Source organism: Macrosteles quadrilineatus, unplaced genomic scaffold (genome assembly GCF_028750875.1).
Source record: "Macrosteles quadrilineatus isolate MER2022 unplaced genomic scaffold, UCM_ALF_1.0 Scaffold_8__2_contigs__length_117827958, whole genome shotgun sequence".
Taxonomy (NCBI): domain Eukaryota; kingdom Metazoa; phylum Arthropoda; class Insecta; order Hemiptera; family Cicadellidae; genus Macrosteles; species Macrosteles quadrilineatus.
In genome coordinates, this window is record NW_026542601.1 from 67,246,809 (window position 1) to 67,268,356 (window position 21,548).

A 21,548-nucleotide genomic window follows, 5' to 3' on the forward strand; every position below is an offset into this window, starting at 1 on the left:
ATTGTCTGTAGTATTTCATTATAGAAAAACTTTACTAATCCAGCATTGGGGGTCCGCGGAATTGGCTAACTCTGGAACTCGCTAACCCCATGTTAAACGCCCTATCTTCAAATTTGGTCGATGATAGGAACTCGCTAACTTGTTGAGCCAGGTTAGCGAATCCCGTCCTCGTACGGAAGTCGCTAACGCGGTCCCTCGGCGGAACTCCCTAACTCCCAATCAGAAGCCTCGCACGCCGTCCAATGGGAGCCAAGCACGAAGATTTATTACATGAATAGGGCCAGTTTGGCAGAGTTTTTGGACGATTACCTAAGGTTAGACATTCCAGAATATCACAGTACAATTTCGCCAAATGGTCTGTACATCTAATAATAGTCTTTTGATTTCCGCTATTTCAGCTATAATTGCAATAGTGACCATTTTAGAGGGTGTTCAGTAACTCGGCATTTTTGGCATCCATATCCATTATAGAGTTTTATCAAGTTAAAAAAATAATAACAAAATAAAAAACTTCCACAGAACGTACACCACCATTGCTCCCATAACAAGTCATCCAAACCCCCATATTGCATGAATTGGCTATGTTAAAAATAAAAATACTACACAGCACAAATCATGTAATCCTAAGCAACATAAATATTAAACTTAATAGGAAAATATCAAACCAGTTGTAAGTTGTAAGCAACCAGGATTCTTGTACTTTTTGCCAAAGACCTTGGGCAAAATACCTATGGTACATGAGATAGCAATATCATAGGAGGTATTGATCTGATATGTACATAACCTACATATCCTATCACAACTACTTCTTTGTTTGGTTTGCACAACTGCTATCAACCCACTTTTCATGATTCACATAAACATTGAACAATATAGGAATTTAAAAACATTTTAACACTGTTTAACATTAAATGAACTGAGGAATTGCAAACTTAAAAAAATGTATTTGACTTTCATTTTAGCTGAGGGATGTGAATCAAAGAATAATTAAAACTAGTGTACATGTTGCTCGAATTCGAGCAATTGCAAAGTATTGCAGGAGTTATTTCAAAACGAATTGCACAGGTCATATTTACAATGAGTTTAAAAGAGTCAACTCAAAGATTACCGGTGTGTAACTCATGGAGAATATATAACGGTAATAAACATTTCCTGTAAATATTTGATCATATTTCATAACCTGGTATTGCTTTTTAATGTTTTCTACAACATTTCCTGACTTATAGCCAAATAAGATTGTCCATGTTTATCTTTTTTATTGATAAACCTAAAGCATTCCGGTTGGTTTTCTCCTTCTCAAAATGCCTCGCTGTACATGCAATACAGGTCATTGATAGAGGGCCAATTGAGAACGAAAAGTCGTTTTGGGGTAGTGTTAGTGCGCATTGTTAACCTAATAGTTGAGATTGTCCAGGGTCAGGTGCTGACTGTGTTGAGTTAAGCCACTGTTCTGTAGCTGCGGTCGTTATCACGATTAGACTACGCCTCCTGTCTATGTTTTGTTGTCGTCGCGTCGGAGGAATTTAAAAGAAAGAAACAAATTATAGCTACACAAAACCACGATAAATGCACAAATTTAAGATACAGCCATACTAACACGATCCGTCTTGGGGGTTATGTTTACACAAACTCAATGTACTGCAATAATATCATACAGCTGATCAAAATGTAAACAATTATGTTCTCCATAAGGATAACATGGGAACTTTCGAAGCCACTGGGGCAGAGCCCAAGGGACTTTTTCAAAAATGTAAGGCCAGTTTGCAAATCTACGCGACACACGGAAGTGTCACTAATCGGATTATAAAGGGTCGGGCGGGACCGGCCGATAATGACCCTGCCCGTCCGTCTGGGCTGCCTCAACTTAGGGTGGCGAGACCTATAATTGCTGCATTTACTTACTTTTATCACACTCATTTTACTTTGCCGCACTCCAGTTTTCCAGCCAAAGAACACAAACCAGTTTGCTTTTATGAGGCATGTAATATGTGTAAACTTTAAAATAAGTTGGCAACACTTTATGATGCTACAACTACGATCAGCTGGTGCATTGAGTATTGATACTATGACTTAACCTGTTGTTTTGTGTTAAATTTCTATTTTTGTTCAAACGCTTAGATTTAGCCTAACCTAAAACTTCTTGTTTAGTGTTTGAAAGACTAACTATTTATATGCTTTATTGTAGGAAAAATACAATGTGAATCCTTTAGTTAGTATGTAGCAAGACTACAAGATCGTGCCACTCGTCCTACACTCATCTCCATTCATACTTGGCTTAAAATACCTACATTGTATGGTAGCCATTTCAATTAAAAGTCTGTTAAATATGTCTAATGTTTAAAGCTTACCCAGGACTATGAGGTCCTCCTGGACTGAACCCCCCTCCACACAGTATCCTTTTGTCTGGCTTCATATCTAGGGGTGACTGAGGTCCTACTGAAGTCAGGGAGATGTTGCTGTCCAAACTGAGACCTGTAACAGACAACAAACACAATCAGTACATCACAAAAACATAATAATACTACTAAGTACCTAGAAACATCAACACCACAATAACTAAAGTGAGGGAGGTAATAGACTAGTGAAAGTAAGAAAAGTAAAGTAATATTAGCCTTTTGAGCTTACACCCCCTACAAGTAACCTACAACGTTAGAACTTTTCAGGTGTAATAACTCCACTGGCATCATTATTTAAGAACAGTGTAGAAGGGGTATTGAGAGGCCACTGTGGTGAAATCACGGTAAAGTTCTAAGTATGAATATTATTGTATGTCAAAATTGTTTGGATAGGTGTGCCAGCAATAATTCATTGTATAGTCAACTAGACGAGGGTGTGATTATTTTGTAAGTTTTAACACATACATTCTAAATGATTTACATTAAATAATAGCTCAGGGTTGGTACTGTACTTCACTCTATTTCAAATAAATTTCTAAAATGTAACCTTATTGAAAAAGATTCATAGCTATACAGCTATTGATAGTCTTAATAATAAGTTTCTCTAGATATCTGAAATAGTACAGTTTAATGACCACTCTAAATATAATAGAATAAACACAGAAAATGGCTAAAATTGAATAGCCAAATAACTGCAATACTGTATCGTACTTCCTGATAAGTTTATCATCATTTTAGTTCATTTAAGTATTAATTCTTATTCTTATTCTTATTCTTATATATTAATCATTATGAATTTATAGCATGTAACATTTCCATAATGTTTGTCTTGTTATTTACAGGTTACTTTAGTAATGTTATATTATGATGTAAAGAGAAAACAATTCTTTTGTAAACTACTTGTCCTCCGTTGATATAATCTAAGAGCAAAACAAACACATTAAAATTAACCCAAAAACACTGAAGAAAAATTTTGTCAACATCAACACTCAGCATTGCTGAAATTGACCCACACAAGTCTTTTGATTTTACAAGTTGAGAATAATATTCACTGCATTCATAGTCAATATGATTTATCAAGAACCACTAAACAATCCATCACTGACTACCAACTACACATTACAAGATAGATTGAATGCTTACAAAATCCAGCACAGTCCCGTATAATGTGCGGCCTGTAAGATTTATTTGTCCGAACCCAAACCATGGCTGCTGTAGAGGTGACACGGGACTGAATAAGTGAGTGTTTTAATGTATGAATAAGTACAGTGGGACAGAGAATGATGAACGAGCAACCAGCTGGCCTAGTTAGGCTGTCACGTGCCTTCAATGCTGACTGGGCGCTGGGAAAATCTGCGACGATAATCAAAACCTAGCGCACTGTCAGCTTCAATTTGGGTCTAGAATTTGTTTAGAATGAGATATACTATCACTAAGTATCAGGCTGTTCCCTTAGAAAAAATGGAAAAACTCCAACACTATGAAAACACCAAAATGTATAACTTATCTTACGATTTTAAATTTTACAGACACATAACAATATTAAATCACCATACCATGACTTTAAGACTGAGTTGTAGTATTATGTTTTAGAGACAACTTTTCAAAACCTATACATATCATTCAATTCACTAAGTAAGTAGCTCATTGTGTGTCCACATTTTAGTATGTGTATAAAAGAGTGGATGATGTATATAGTGTTGTTACTGTCTGAGATCAGCTGTACTCAGGATCATTATGGAAAGCTTGTCAAAAGACACCTATGTCCAGTTTCACTCCATTCAAAAAGCTTCTGACTTAACTCAATCAAACTAAAGACTTTTTAAGTGCTTCGCACAACAACCACTCGGCTGAATAGACTAAGACAACATTGAGATGAAAGGTGTTACTAGTAAAATGTTTAGGTAATCAAGAGTTTCGCAACTCCAGTAGGAATGATGGGCACTACGCCAACATGATGGCTCAATGAGCCAACTCCTCTCTGGGCAGTTGAACACAACCTTGGCAGATACAACATGGCCGCCCTGTCCACCGTCTACTATATACACTGTATACTATATAAAATGTAATTACAAATAGATAAACCTATCAAGATAACTGAGGAAATAAAGATGGGATTAATTTATGAGTTTCAGTTTAAAGAAAACCTTCTTTCAAGTAAACAAAAGATATCAATATAAACTGAATAATTTTCGAAGTAGTTAGTTTGTGTGGACATTGACAAGTTAGATTTTTTTATTAAAAGAAAACCGTGACTGTCTAATCTACTCATAGAATAATCCGACCTTTATTACTGGACATTAGGGTACTTGAACTTCAACCTGTTTTGTGCTATGATCCCTTCATCAACACAATATTTGCCACCTTTTCATAGACAATATAGATTATTAGCCATAACCATAACATTTCTGATAACCAGAACTTTTTAAACTGTAAACAAAGGTAGTTGGCAAGTCGGTCATTTTAACTGCAATATTAACAGGTTAGCAAGCTGTGTAGTTCCACAATCTAAAAACACATATTTAACACTCCCCTTAAAATAATTTCTGTATTTAAAATGTTTGAATAACCAAACAGGATAGTTGTTGTGAAATTTACATCATATTTGGGTCGACTCCATCATTATTTGTGAGCGCAATACGAGAACGTTTCTGGAAAAGCACCTAAAATTTGTTAAGAGTGGTATACGTATAACAGTATAACATTGATTTGTAACATTTACAATATAAAAACTACTGTATGTACTGTATCCATAGTACATTATAACAAATAAACAAAGTTACGAGTTATGTAGAGTAATAATTATGTAAAATATTTGTTTAAAGGTAATCCAATGTAATTCAACTAGTTTCAGCTACTGAACAATCTTTAGTCTGTTCAAGGACATAATCAAGCAACTGGGCTTGTACAGTATTTTGGAGCTGGAAGTGGCTGTCTATTACACCAAACACTAATTGTTTGGAGACATTGGTCAATACATCAAATGTTGTACGAGGTTATGTCAGTATAATCTGCTTCTTATCAGCCACTAACTAACTGCTACTATCTACTATCTAGAACTATGTTGTTTATGTGTGTTATCAGTCATTATTGTGGCAGGTTCACATAAACCACAAGCAACTGTTTACATTTCTTTCTGAACTACTAAACTGAGTACAAACAAACACATAGAAAATAATTAACAAAATATTTGTTTTAAGATGTACTTCAAATAAAATATTTGTCTAAAAAGTTTTGTGCAAAATCAAGTTTTACCATAAATTAATTATGGTTATAGTTTTATACTAGTTTGAAACTAGGCCTACCCAGGTAAAAATTTAATTATTATCACTACATTATAGCTACTAATTATACTCCATTCACATTTGCACTTGAATATAATATTAATAATATAAATCAGATTCATTTTAGTAGAATTACCAGTTCATGATCATCGCTGTTTAGGGGGGGGGGGGGGGGGACAAAATAATACTGTAGAATCAATTTATTAAGAAATGTGATTATACAAAAAACGTAAATCATAAATTTTAAATACATTTAGACTGCTCATACATCTCAAAACTATCCACTTCTTCCTAAGTAAAGTTAAAATTAAACAATTAGGTTTTTAACTTAACAGAAACTACATCATTTTATTATCATTTTTTTAACTGCCAAAAACAAATGTAAAACGTTCTAGATAGGCCTAGTCCTAAAAAAAACATTCAATTAAAACCAACTGTATACCAAATTTTTATTCCATCAACTATGCTCAAAAACGCTTGAATCTTTAACCAATATGTGACTTTACATTTGTTAGGTGTTCATCTCACTATAAAGGGACCAAGAGACGCTACAGACAGTTGTATGTTTGTGTGTTAGTGTTAGTGTTGGTGGAAGGGTCAAGAGCGTAAGTCCGTCTTGTTTTTGTCCGTCTCAGTATTTACAGCGTCTGTGGCCTTGACAGTGGAGCATTGCTTCGCTGAATCCATCTGCCTTCTTCACCACTTCACGTTTAGTTTGGTTAAACACATCTGATGTTCTACTATTTGACACTTATTGAACCTGGTTCGAAATTTTCCCTTTTGGATATGTCAATGATAATCGATTATCAATTGAGATGGGAACGCTACCTAGGTGCGTATTTTAACCCAAATATGAGTGAAGGATGAGCGTAGAATGTTGTGAGATGATCTTTGTAGCTTCGTTACTGATCAGCTGTTTCATTAGCCAGAATCATTGATTTGAAGTCCAATGATCAGGAGCAGCTGGGTCCAGTTTCGAACCATCAAAAAGCTACTGACTTTTCAATCAGAAGACGTGATTTGGTTACTCTTTATAAGCTCGAGGACAATACATGTTTTGAACCTGTAACGATGTATTATCGTAATTATCATAACGATGTAGCATTGTAGGGTTTATATAAATAAGCAATAAGAAACCTATTTATTTATCATGGTTACAGGTTATAGTTTTAAGAAAAGGGAAACTATTGAGAAGCTAATAGTTCTTGGATAGGGAAGAACGTGGTTCAATTTTTTACAATTTATGTAAAACAAACTAAAAAGATTATTTCCTATATTTTAAATAAAATCACAACACTAAAACAATAAAACATTTAAAACAGTGACAAAAAAACATACGAATTTAAAAATAACTAAATATAAACACAATGAGGTTAAGTTATCAAATTAATTTGAGCTTTATCAACCAGTCAAATACTTATTTCAATACCAACAATATAATCAATTTCTATCACACATTTAGTTTCTGTAGTAAAGCTAAGTTATTTTGCGTTGTTAAATATGATACTATATATAAAGAATATATTGCATATTGTATTAATAAAGTCTATGGTTATTCTTCTACAACAAATGTCTTAGGTTTATTTGCTTATATATTTTTATTTTTGTAGTTTCAAAGTTTTATAGTAACCTGCATATTGTATTGATTTTAGATGGTACTTATATGTACATTTAAGTATGAGCCAAATCTAAATACTCGTATCCAAATACTCGTAAGATTTAAATTACCTTTTACCGCTTATAAACTAAACCTCCGATCACTTAAATTAGTTCCAATTCACAAATGACTCATACGGCGTCAGTGAACGACATATGTGACCTACATTGACATTATGTACACTGCACACGGTGAGCAGAATGGGATAATTAGGTCAAACGGTATTTTATTAGTTAAATCAGGTAATGTTAAACTACTTCAGGTCATAGGAGGACCTCTATAGAATTGACATACTGTAATTTAATTTCAGGCAAATGAGATCCGTTATATGCCCCCGAAACTAATTTTTCTCAATTACAGTACACTTCCATATCTTTGTGAAACTTTTTGTAGGTGATAAATAATGAAAAATACAACATTTCGAAATAGCCACCAATAATAGAAATAATATAATAAAATAAAAACTTGATTATAGCCCATCCTAATTACTTCTCCAAGACAATTTTCAGTAGTCCTAATTAAACTACACCTATTATATACAGCTTAACGCAACAAAAAACATTGATCAGAACATTGGATCATCACATGATAGCGGGACAGATGGTAGATGGATATCGTTGACATACGACAAACGGCTCACAACAACGCTAGAGGTAAAAGGATTGTCCTGCATCTGGAAATACGATTTACCTTTATTTAGGCTATTTTTAGAGTGGAGAAGAACATTCCAGATTGAAAGAACAATTTGTCTTGGCCTAAGATAAATGGCTGCAGTTAATGCTATTTGGCTATAATTTTTGTAGTAAGTGAAATGATAATGGGCAAGTAATTCAAAGAAACGTAAGTCTGACAAAGTTACTTATCTGTGGTTGTAGTTGTAACACTATCTGTTTTCATAATCGAGACAAAGCTCGTTTAATCTAATTCCAGTTGTGAATATGATACAGAAAAACAAAGTGATTTAATCAATAAACAACTGTCAAATGGTGTCCAATGTTAAGTTGAACAAAGTTGTACTATTGTAGTTTTTTCTCAACTAGGAAGCTCAAAGAAAATCACTAATTCTTAAATTTTTTGTTCACAGTTAGATCCAACTATGCAACCTAGTGCATTTAATACTTTGCTCACTAATTAGTGGAAAAGAGAAAAAAACCTTTTCAAGAAATACAAACTTTGACAATGTATTAAAGTAGTGAATGTATTGCTGTAAAACCTAACGTCGTCAAGGGTCTTACGTCTTGGCAGTTTCCATAGGTACGGGAATCAATACAAAGAAACCGTAAAGAGAAATATTGTGAACATTCCTCTTTCACTTGTAATTGCAAAGAATCACGTTTTTTATTTCTTCTCAAACTTTAAATATAACTGCAATACAACACCTGCATATACAAATGTTAAATATAATAGCCTGTAAATAATTGATGTCTTTATGCATATTAGAAGAGTCGAACTATGGACAATCGTAACCATTATTATTCCAGGGGGTTCTTGTATTTGCACTGCTTTAAAAAATTGTGCATTACCGAACATTAATGCAATATATTATTTTAGTTACAGTGATATCACGTTGGTTATCACTAAAGTGTGATAAAAAGGTTAACGAATGACTGTATGCAATTTTTAACCTAAACTTTTTATAATTGCGTATATTTAAGTTTTCATTTCATCTTGTTACACAACGGGTTTCCACAAGTCAAGCTCAGAGTTGAACGGGAAACACTCAAGGATAACCAGGACAGCACAACCAGCATTCCTTACAAACGAATAATTCTTCACTTTGGTTACTATTCAATCTCTCAGACCATTGTTTCCTGATTCAAAATCAAACTCTAAAATCACAATGAAATTCTCATGTAGGTACATTTTGTTATTCTGACTTTTGCGTGTCTTCTTCAACCTTCATTAATCTGCCTCGTAGAGTATATTAATATTTATTTACCGACTTAGAAATTGAAATCGCCGACTGCTTTAGATTATAACGGCGATCCTCAATGGGGAGGCTGGTCTTAGTGGTGAGAGAGCGGAACTTAGTACCTGGAGAAAAGTGGTTCAAATCCCGCCGATCCCCCATACCGTTTACTTATACAATAGGCCTAATGCCGTACCTTGGAGGAACCCTTCCCCCCATTAAGCTGTAGTCAACCCATCTAACAAATAAATATGGTCTCAGACATATACCTTCTCTGCATCAGAAACCTCCACAAAAAGCCAATTACTAAACTTGCCTTAAAATTACCGCAACCGAAGTAACCAAAAACTTTATACAAACGTGCACAATTGTAAAATATCTCCTTTTTGAAGCACAACACTGAGTTAGGTGGGTTGAATATAAGAGTAGACAGTGAGAAATGGCATATCGATATCAGCTGGTGAAAGACCCGAGTTGAAAGGCAAGTTCAATGTCGCCTCAGTCAGCCCAAGGTGAACATAAAGGGCAACTCCGGGTAGTCGGGTGGTTGACACAGACAACTAGTTGGTTGTATAAGAGAAAACTGTATTTTATGAACGTTTTATAGCTTCAAAGCCCAAGAAAAAGGCTGCCATGTTGTCCAGAAAATAAAACCATTCAATAACTCAGCTGGTGGCTGCACCATGTCCTCAAATTTTGCGTTTTTTCTTATCTCTATGTATTTTAGACCAATACAGTAGAACCATGAAAACAAATCTCTAACGGGGATTATCAAATAAGACTCCTTAATCAAGGTTGAGTTTTTATCCAGGTTTGCAATAACACTAGTGGCTTGTAGGGGCAATAGCCCCTATATACAGTATATGTAATATATTCTAATAATTATTTTGTACAAATTATTTGTCTCATGGGTTACCGTACCCTACCTTGAATTATCGTTTAAATTTTTTGTATATTATAATAATGTATAACAGTTATCACATACCTGCATAATTCATTTTTATGTCTGCTCTGTTTAGGATAAAAATTCAAAAGGACTCTTCATGTGGTGGGTTTGTAACATAAATTTTCTACTCATAATACAGCAAAAGAACATTTTCAATAATCTTCACTATTAATTAAATATATATACATTTTTTTGAATATAGACAAATTCACTTAGAAAAACACAACACATAGAGATAATGTCATCTTCCAAATTGTAAAATACTAATTCTGTAACAAAATCTCTCTGAAAACAACATTTGTTGTGTAGTATCCATTTTGGTCCATTCCTTGGTCTTTATTTGGTTCTATTTCTATTTTAACGTCATCTGGCCGCTTTACCCGGCTAAAAGCAACATAAAGTTGACCATGGGTAAACACTGTTTTTTTTTTTTTTTCAAATAAATTCCAACTTTTGGGAAGGTTTGGCCTTGCGCTTTATTTATATAGTAATGGTGAAAGATAATCGCAATGGGAATTGAATCCTTTGTAAATTTAAAGGGCATATTAGGATCTGTAGATATTAGTTTTATTTTTGGCATGAAAAATATGTTCCCTTTCCCTAATCCAGTAATTACTACTAACTTTACACTTTTTTCAGACATACCCAACACAACCAATCGTACTCCATTAACTAATCCAGACCCTATTTGTTATGAGCATCACTATTGAACCAACTTTTAAAACTAATTTGTGTAGTGGCATTCCAGATGGTGTAATTGAATTTATAAACTCAATTGGTATGTTCAACCTCTCTGTAGGGTCTTCTGAAACTACTTCATAATTACTGTAGTAGATTTTTAATACTTCTTCATTTAAATTATCACATTGTTCATTTAAAGGACATACAATTATTTGATTGGAGTAGTTTTGAATATTTTCTGGATTTATTGAGTTGCCATAAACAATTGCACAATCAGAGAGAACAAAGTTATCTGGAATGTCAATTGCCGGTGTTGCCCTGTTGCTCTCTAAGATTCCATTACCTAATATAAGCGTAGAAGCCAATCACAAAATGCTGTTTCATTTTCGTTTGCACGCATGTTTACTTTCAAATGATCTATAGTTACATACAATACATATATTACATACTACCTTTAACTATTAATACAACTTCTGTAGCCAGTAGTCAATGATATTACCATATGCTTTAAATAAATCTAAACCACATGTTTTAAAGTAAACAAATCGGACATGACCTGGATTCCCATGCTATTTAAATGTGATTGATTTTATCCTGTAATAACCTTTTGGTGCATAAGTAAGAAAAATGAGTATTTTTCCCCAAAACTTCATGCCCAGACCTTTAAAATGAGACCTCTCCCAGCTTTCTACGGCCTCCAGTTCGCTCACAATTTCATTGTAAAATTTTGGGCTTACTTAATTAGATATATAGATTGGGTAACATTGAAATTTAATTATTTTAAAATGCCTTGTTATCAAGGTTCCGCTGTAATTTTTTTAACATTAACCCTGGTGATGGATTGTGTTTTCATCTTCAAAGTTTAAACCTAGGTAGAAGGAGCATGGCTATGAAGGCGATAAACAACTTAAAATGAGCGAAAAACATTTAAAAACAAATAAAGTTAGTATAGTCATTTAAGTTATGCATCAACTTTTCACCTAGCAAGTACTATTGTTTGTTCTTGTATCTATTTTAAATGATAACTGCCTTTTGTATAATGTCTATGACATAATAGTATATTTCATCAACTACTATAAAACTCATTAACATCTAAATTGGGATTATACAACTGAACAAAGTGAGACAAACGACAAACCAGAATCAAACCAATCAACTAATTGACGAGATTCCTAGTTTTCCACTTGAGTGTTTGTCTGCCGTCGCTGTCTGAACAGTTGCAGATTGGAAATCTGGTTTTATCCAATTGGGAAACCCCATTATCATACTCGTGTTTGTGTACAATATTGCCAGTGTTTTGTGTTAAATATAAACAATAACATTTACTCTTGCTAATAGGTCAGATCATCAGTTGGATTGGATGACTAAAAGCGTATTAGTTGTACTAGAAAAATACATGGATCGAAGGTAAAACAATAATTAATCATATTCTGATACTGGTGCTCTGGTAGAACTAAACAGTGGCATGGTCGTGTGTTTGTGTAGATTTATGGATACAAACTCCTTACAAATCAATTGAAAACTCCAAAACAACAATATGACAGAGGAAATAAAATTACTAAACGCTACATCAAGAAAATGTGGAAGATGGACTCATTATTCAACCTACCCTAAAAGAAGCTGGATAGAGAAGTAGTGAAAATGTCAACCTTTGTACTCAAAATTATACTTGGCAATATCACCTGAGGAGGACGCAGCAGTTGGAAATTATCTACAAAATTAAATCTACTCTAGTGCAAATTTCATCAGTGTGTGAAACTCTCCACTCTCGTAACTTTCGCATCTCTATTACATCTAGAAAATGTCTGTTACCGTTAACAACAAAACCTACTTCACTCGAAACATTTAACACATTCGAGGTGTCAAAAGTACAAGGTTCAATGGTTTAATATTTGTACTTTGCATTCCCAACAGGCTTGAAATCAACAATGTTTAACAAATAGAGAAAAGAGTCAACCCAACATCAAAAACAAAGATGTTTCAACCGATACTCGTCTATAAATGATGTAACTTCTATCTAAAGGAAGGTATCGGTGACTTAGAAACAGCACTGAACGAAATCCATCGTTTTCTTGATAGTATCAGATGAAATCAGCATTATACGTCACTGACACATTTGTGAAGATTACTGAATGGTGTGTATTGAACGGATAAATTGCCACTTTTGTAACCAAGATCGGCTGGTTCTTTAAGTTAGCCCGTAAACAAGATCAGCGAACGTCAAAGACAGCCGGTTTCCAACCATCAAAAAATCTACTGACCTTTATAGTATCGAACCGGCAACCTTCTGATTAGAATGCGAGCCCTATAACCCCTATAACTCAGCTACCGAGATCAGCTCATACTAGCTATAATTTTATCCCATATGAGTCTCATTACTACTGGCGGAACCAGAGACTTGGTGACAGGTTCTTTGTCCCAACACAAAAGTATCCATTATTTGATCAATTAAAAATTAATGTAAATAGGGACACCACCTAGCTGCGTATTATAAATATGAGTGAAGAATGAGTGTACAGAGAGGAGTGATTATCTTTTTAGCTTTGTTGCTGACTTAAGACACAGAAAACATAATGTATGTTTTCTGTGCTTAAGATCAGCTGTTTCATTGCTTGATGATGGGGACAGCTGGGTCAAGTTTCGGACCATCAAAAAGTTACTGAATTTTCTCATAATCGAACCGGTGACCTTTCGATTGTCAGACAAGCACTATAACCACTCAGCAGCACAAAAAACAATTATATAAAATTTAACCGTTCTTTAGCGTTGAGACAAAATGTCACTGGATGCCTTCAACCAAACCAGCACACCTCTATTCGCCAACGTCTCCAGAAGAACTACCCGTTGGCAGGAAGCTCCCCGCTCCGCATGGAGTGCCAGAGTGCCAGCCAAATGACCTTGGCACTTTCGCCGCACGCTATTGGTCCCCTCAAGGTCACCCCGCTCCAATGCCACGATGCGCGCTCACTAGGCGGCTAGGCGCCCCTGTCTCTGCCTCTGCCACTCGCTCCCCTACACTTGGCAGAGCTGACAGCCGCCGCGCCGCAGACGCTATTTTTATCAATTTGTCAAGGGAGTTCACTCTCTCAGCACGATTCTCGCCGCTTCTTTGCCGACCTCGGGATTCGTTGTGGTAATTCTCAGTGGAACACGTGGAGAAACCGAGATGCTGTGCAGACAGATAGAGTAGTGGATCATTTTGTTATTTGTTGTGGAATAGACAGTAAACAAAAAATATAAACGTTGGAGTATTGGTTATGTAGCTCACCTAGAAATTAGAATAAAACCGACCAATCTGGAGAAATAAGTGATGGTTCAAAAACGGATCTAGTTATAGGTATATGTAACTACTTACCCCAAATACTTCTGACCATTGACTATATATTTACTATTCAGTATGTTTAGTCAATGGTCTGACTAAAGAAACAGCTGGGCTTAGTCTATTAAAGCTACACTAAGACTCATTCCACACTTATATTCAGCTTAGAACGCTAACAATTAATTGGTTGATTGACATACTAGGCCTATAAGATTCTCTCATCCTTTAGTAGCCAAAGTACAATTGGAGTAATTTTTCAGGTGACGAGTGTAGGTAAAACTTCAGACGATGAGGAAAGGATAAAACAGCGTTTTTAAGTAAATGGAGATAATTTGGAAGGGTTCAAAAACAAATTGACTGATGACCACAAATCATAACTAAAGCAGTGTTTATCTTTGAAACATTTTCTTTGGAAGTATCCGTGTGTTTATTGATGGGAAAGTAACACTACTTTGAAAACCATGGTTCCAGACAACAGCCGTCGGTGTAATATAGACTTTGACAGGTGCCATTACACCTGTTGTTTTTCAAGTTCACTCTCAAAGACAGTTGCGAGAAGCCGACTGGACAAACAGGTTTCGTTTCTTCGCAGGAAAACTCCAACAGTCGTCAAGTAAACCACAATAATAACTACTGTATCGTCATACACACAGTTACTAGCAACTACAGTATTCCTAAACGGTAATATCAATCAAGATCGCGAACTCATTCTTAATAAATTGAATGGAAAATCTATACTTGCCAGTGAATAATTCCTTACCAAACAGTTTTTTGCACAAACCTCAAATATTAAATCTTCTCCTCTACCACTGATTTATTGAACAAACGACACCTTTCAAATTCAATTTTAATCATTAATAAGGGTTGAAACTGTTAAATCAGTAAATAGACTTAGATTTATTTCCTACACTGCAAAATATTTCGCTGCTAATCATTTGTAAAACAGTCTTCAAGTGCCGATTTGTAGTAAGTAGTGTTTCTGACGCAATAAAGACATAATGATTCACGAACGATTCATTGTGTATGTTACCAGCTGGATATAATAATGCTTGCATTAGAACGCTTACGCATTTTATAGTTTTAAGCAAAGCATTAACTTGAGTAATGGTTTTATTTGTTTTGACTAGGCATTGCATATAATACATAGGCATTATATATTTGTAAAAAAATACAAAATATTTTGTGTTCAGTTAGGTCAGGTTAGATTAGTTTGGCTAATGCTAAAAAGCAAGGAAAAACAAGAAAAAAATCCTACAACAATAGCATTTTTAGCTGTTTGTATAACGCTCTCCACACGGTGTTAAACGCTATTAAAACAAGCTCTCGAATCTCGATTCTATCCAAAATAAAACACAAGACATCATCTTGTTTCACAGATTCAACGTAATACAACACTTTGTTTGTTTATCTCATAAACAGGGTCGAATTTCCACGATTAGTGAATATTTCGTTCCACACACACATTTGTTTAAACGATTTTTGTCAACTATTGAAGTGTAACTTAACCTGTTGTTTAGCCAACAACCGTAGCAAGTTTGGGATTCTTTCTTAAACGACAAACGACACTGTAACTACTGTATACTGAAAACCCCAAGCATTTCACCTCTCGTTAATGTCATGGAGTTTAATATATTCATAAGGTGTTCGCTTGGATTTTCATAAAAAATTTAGCCTATTAATTATAACCCAAGTTTTTGTATAACGAAAGAGTTTGCTGTCTCACCATGCAAATGGCTATGGTCACAGAAAACATACTACTATAGTAGTATGTTTTCTGTGCTATGGTGTAAGACCTCGAAGAGTTAGTAAATTAATAATCATACGAAAGGAGTTCTCTGTAGTTGCGCAAAACATGTTTTATATATCTTATAGCCTCTAAACATGTATATTGTAGTGCTTAGCAGAACCTTCTTGGTTTAGCTTTAATAGTTACAAGCTGCTATACCCGTGCGTTGAATCAGGAAGAAATTGTGACCCAGAGAGATTAAAGGGGTGCTGATGTGTGTTTTAAAAAACAACAACTCTATGATTTAGTATGAAAATATAAACTGATTTAAAAGTGTCAACCTACTTACTTTCAAACCCCTACTTTTAATGTTAATGGATCCAAAAGAATATGACAACATACCTTAGTGTAGCAATACTGTTTCATATTGATGCTTCATGAATGACATGTTTTACCATAATTCCTCAATTTTAGTCAAGCCTCTTTATACATAGCTTACTATATAAATTGCAAATTGAAACTTTGAGCAATACTTTACAAAAGGTATACAACCTTTCTTTAAAACCAAACATAACCCTCCTCAATCTACGTAAAGCGCCACAAACATATTTTTCGAGTAAATAAACAAACACCAGTTCATTGTACTGGCCAGCTGTTTCATTACCTAAATTAAATTAAATCATCTAAACTTTAGAAGCATGCCAAGCGTAGCCCTTTGAAAATCAGCCTGTGGGGCAGAGCCCTTAGGAAATTCATCCATATCAATACTTTTCGGCAAATCTACATACTCTAAGCTTCATTTTAATGTGACATATGCCTATATTTTTATTTGGTAAATGGCCTTAACCGTTTACATAAAATTTGATTGTATCACTTTAATAATATAATAGATTAGTTAAGATAGTAGAGGAAGATATTGTTCAATAAATGTTTTTCGCGGTGTTTTATTCGAGGACACTTTTTTTTGTCTTATTAGGAACTGCAGTAATTGTCGGTTGTTCACAAATAATATTTTTTTCAATTCTAAATCAGCCACAACTTTAAAATCAGAATGCAAAGTCTTACCGCGGCAGTGTACTCAAATGCAAATATAATACCAACCTAAAGGTCAGAAATGACAATTAACTGAACAGAAAAGTAGATGTTAGCAATGCTAGATAGATCAATCAGACGATATGTATGTTCCATCAACCTACACAGCGTACATTGGTCAGTTGTATAAATGCATTATAAGTATCTAACTATTCTAATTACTCTACGATTGATGCTGTACATTACGTTTATACAATGGCTGTATGCTGTGTACCGTCAATGGGCGGAGATGGGAATTTTATGCACATAACTCATGAGGCGCAATTGTTTCATGCAAGCATAATCATTTATAATTGTAAAATAAACAATCGGTTTATAAGTTTATTGTTATTGTTGATTTCGTAATTTAGTTTAAATACAATACGAGCTAAACAATATGATATTGCATCTGCTTGTGTTTCAGTACAAGCTACTGATTTTTCTTCAGTAGCTATAATAAAATAATCAAACAAACTAATAAACTATTTAAATCCGCTTCATTAATTTGTCTTACTCCATGACAACAGTTCATGTTGATGTGACACAACTAAGTATAACAATAAATAACACTAACTGTAGTTTTTTCACCACTTGGACCTAAGTGACACTTTCTAACGACAAAAACTAAGCCGAGGTTCGTCATCGTAAAATAATTCAGTATAGGGGATCAATATGAGTTACTGTAGCCCATCAATGCAAGCATTAAAAATAGCCATATATGCAGTATGACGAACAGCAATTTATCCCAGTTAGAGCCACAACCACCGAGACTTGTCAAAACTAATAGATCACTTTTGACACCTGTCACCGCAACCGCAACCGCTGTAACTAGGGTAATTTCACCTAAGATTAGGCCAACCTTGAGTTAGAGTTGAGCGGGGAAGGTTGTGGGGAGTCAAATGAGTTAAGAGAGGTCAAAAACACAATCGCTACAAGGTCAATCGTGGGAACCCACGACTGGCACGAGCAGATCCGCTAAATAAACATACTACCTGTGTTAGAACATCACCAACAAATATTTCCAAAAGATTGTCAAAATTTCAAAAAGATAATTCAAAGAAAGCTATTCCTCTTCGGTACACAATATCGGCCAGTTTAACCTGTCAGGGAATACGACTGAAGAGAATAATTTGTTAGAGTCCGTTCACGAATCTAAATCGGTAACTCCATCCTTGCTTTTTAAGCTTTGAAAGACGAAATTTGAGTTTTATAATCGAAAGGGGAATGCAATAATATCCAAAAACAATGTCCAGGTATTATTTAATATTAAAGAATATTTGTATTTCACTTAACATTATAAATAAAATTGTGGGTTTTAAACAGATGAAAACAGGTTGTTCAGGCTACTTTAGTCCGGCCTTGTTAAGATTAAAGATTTTTATATGCACACGACACCCATTTCCCATCCTTCAAGGTTATAACATTTAATTTGTATGTTGCACCACTGGGCCTGCTTCTGATTCGTCACTCGTCAGACCTCTTTTAACAAAATGGATTTGAGGATGAGTTTAGATATGAATTAGCTAATTGTTCGAGAAATACTTGAACTACAAAGATAATATTTGTAAGTAGGTGAACGATTATCTATTGGGATATAAGCTTTTACAGTCGGTCGGTGAGCATTCGTTTAAGTACTTTTAGCGAATTTCCCATATAGGGAATAAGCTATTACCGTAGTACTCATGGTAAGACCTGGACCCGGGACCGATTTTTTTTCGTTTTGAGGTCCCTAGAGGCCAAAAACACCATCCGTTCAAATTCATATATATATATATATATATATATATATATATATGTCCGTTAGCGCGATAACTCGAGAAAAAATGATCCGATTTTGATGAAATTTGGTACAAACGTGTAAACCTACGTTTATTCGAACGAGTTCGCGAACCAGCATGATCGGACCATGGGAACAGGGGTTTATGGGGGCTTTTATGGGATAAAAATGGGTTTTTCCTATTTTTGACCCAAAAAACATAAAATTTTGAAATTTCTTTCCAAACTATTTTGTAGAGCTTAAAAAAACAAATAATTTAGTATATTGAAGCGTTATAATGCGCCTAATGGTTACGGATAAAATTCCAAAAAATTGTTAATTTAAAATTCCCATGTTATTCTTATGGAGAATAAGTAAACCGTTGTAGTGTGCTTGTTTATTAACATATTTTGTCCAAATTTGGAAAATGTTTTTATTTCTTACTAACTATTAATATTTTACATAAAAAAACACTTTTACCCTCCCTGTTGCAGCAAACCTAAGTATGTGTTAAACTGATTCTATTTAAATAGGGAATAAATGTGATATTTTTAAGGAGTCATTTTAGTCTAAATCCAATCAGGAAATTCGCTTAGTCTGCAGGTTTGCTGCGGCGGGGGTATTTTCTACTACTATTTTTATAAAACAGTCTTCCTGTATTACGTCCTTTTAAATATCCAATTATGTTTGAAAATAGTAAACTAGGTACGTACGTGTTTTCCAAAAGTCATGCATTTTATCAGGATACTGAATAATACATCAAATTACAGTACTGCAATTTAAAAACTTTACTGCTTATACAAGGCATATACATAAATATACTGATTCTATTGCTGCGGGGGTGTTTTACTTTTATTTGCCTTAAACACACTTGTTTTAATAAATAAACCCCAAACTAAAAGGAGAGTGTAAATCGATTGAAATTTGTTTATCACTACAGAGAGAGATATAGAAGGGAACTTGATTTTCGACAATTCTATTCTCGGTCTGATATGCTCACAGTGGAAATATTGAAAATCTTAAAATAGACGAGTAAAGTGTTCTGTTTGTTTGAGATATTACAAGGTTGAGCAAGGTTATGTATGAAAACATTCTCAGCTGTGTGTACAAGCCTACCGTTGGTTTGTTCGGAAGCCTACAAACAGTCCAAACTCGCAACAAATGTTTCACTTGATACAAGTTAGTAATTAGGGTTCAAGTTCGTAGAAATTATTTTAGTTAAATACGCCTTTATTCTTGTGGTAAAACTTTTAAGTGACCGTTTAAACTCAATATTGTTCATTTAACATAATAAATGTGTTGCAGTAGCCTACATAGTTTTGGGAAGTTCATCTAGAGCATTAATTATACGCATGCATTAGGTCAGGTCGACTACTACGGAGAGTCTAACTTAATCTAAAAAGTAAACAAATGCTCACATCTTAAAAATATGTTTGCTGTTTTGGTTAAGTTCAACAGCAATCGGCCATATAATTATGACGTCTCTTTTGGAAACCTATAAGACATATTTTAATGGAACTTTGTAAAATTTATTAACACTAAATACACACCTATCACCCAAGGTATTTTCACAAAATTTGAATTCAATTCATATTTTACATACCTTATACAACAAAGGGTTTCTCTGTATCATATTTTTTCACCCGTCCTACTTAACAGATTTGTACGAATTGGAGTTTCATTTCAAAGCTTATAATCGAGGGGAAGGACGAATGGTAACTGAAGTGTCATTTAATTTAGGGCTTCACCCCAAACAGAAAACTGTGCCATGGAATAAGCCTATCTCGCCAAACTGGTCAATAGGAATAATATCTAATTCATCAAACACATTTTTCCTTAGCCATTTCCATAATGTATATTTTAAAAAGAAACCCAAGCAAACTGGCGTTTCTCTAGGATGATTAACATTGCCTATCAACAAGTGCTACCAACCAGTCAACCAGTCCAGTCCTACCTCACACATACCACTTTAGCCAGTAGTGTAGGTTGCTCCGCCTCAGGCGGTGGTTAACATTTGAATTAATTGTGCGACCGGTCCGCGACTGCGCGCCGCCGGACCTTATCTGGCCACATACTGGGCATGCGCTGCTACAACGCACCTCCGAGCTGCGTACTACCATGCGCAGTAGTCAGCCACCTTCCTTTACAGCGCACCACTATGCTGCGTACTACTATGCGCAGTAGTCAACAACTTTATCTGGCCACATACTGGGCATGCGCTGCTACAACGCACCACCGACCTGCGTACTACCATGCGCAGTAGTCAACAACTTTATCTGGCCACATACTGGGCATGCGCTGCTACAACGCACCACCAAGCTGCGTACTACCATGCGCAGTAGTCAGCCACTTTATCTGGCCACATACTGGACATGCGCTGCTACAACGCACCACTGAGCTGCGTACTACCATGCGCAGTAGTCAACAACTTTATCTGGCCACATACTGGGCATGAGCTGCTACAACGCACCACTGAGCAACGCTGAGCGCAACGCTTCCCGCTATTTCTAAAGTTTATGAAAAAGTAATCTATAATCAACTAGTAAATTTTTTTGAAAAGAATTGCCTTTTTGAAGAATGTCAACATGGTTTCCGCAGTGGTAGATCTGTAATAACAGCTGCCACAAAGTTTGTTGAATCTATTATTGATAGTTTGGACAGTAAATTGAAAGTGGTAGGATTATTTATGGATTTAAGTAAAGCCTTTGATTCAATATCACATGACCTTTTACTTTCAAAGCTAAGCAAATTAGGGATAAAGAACAATGCATTAAAGTTACTGAAGTCTTACCTTTCCAACAGA

The 21,548-nt window shown here is 34.9% G+C and overlaps 1 protein-coding gene across 3 annotated transcripts in view; it reads right to left on the minus strand.

Annotated features, from left to right (window-relative positions):
* LOC128999268 (retinoic acid receptor RXR-alpha-B-like) overlaps positions 1–21,548 on the minus strand; it is a 53,598-nt gene that overhangs the window by 12,785 nt on the left and 19,265 nt on the right. For all 3 annotated transcript variants that reach the window (XM_054425665.1, XM_054425664.1, XM_054425663.1), the window contains exon 2: positions 2,349–2,472. In XM_054425665.1, coding sequence (XP_054281640.1) covers positions 2,349–2,472 — 124 coding nt within the window. The remainder of the gene's footprint in view (positions 1–2,348; positions 2,473–21,548) is intronic.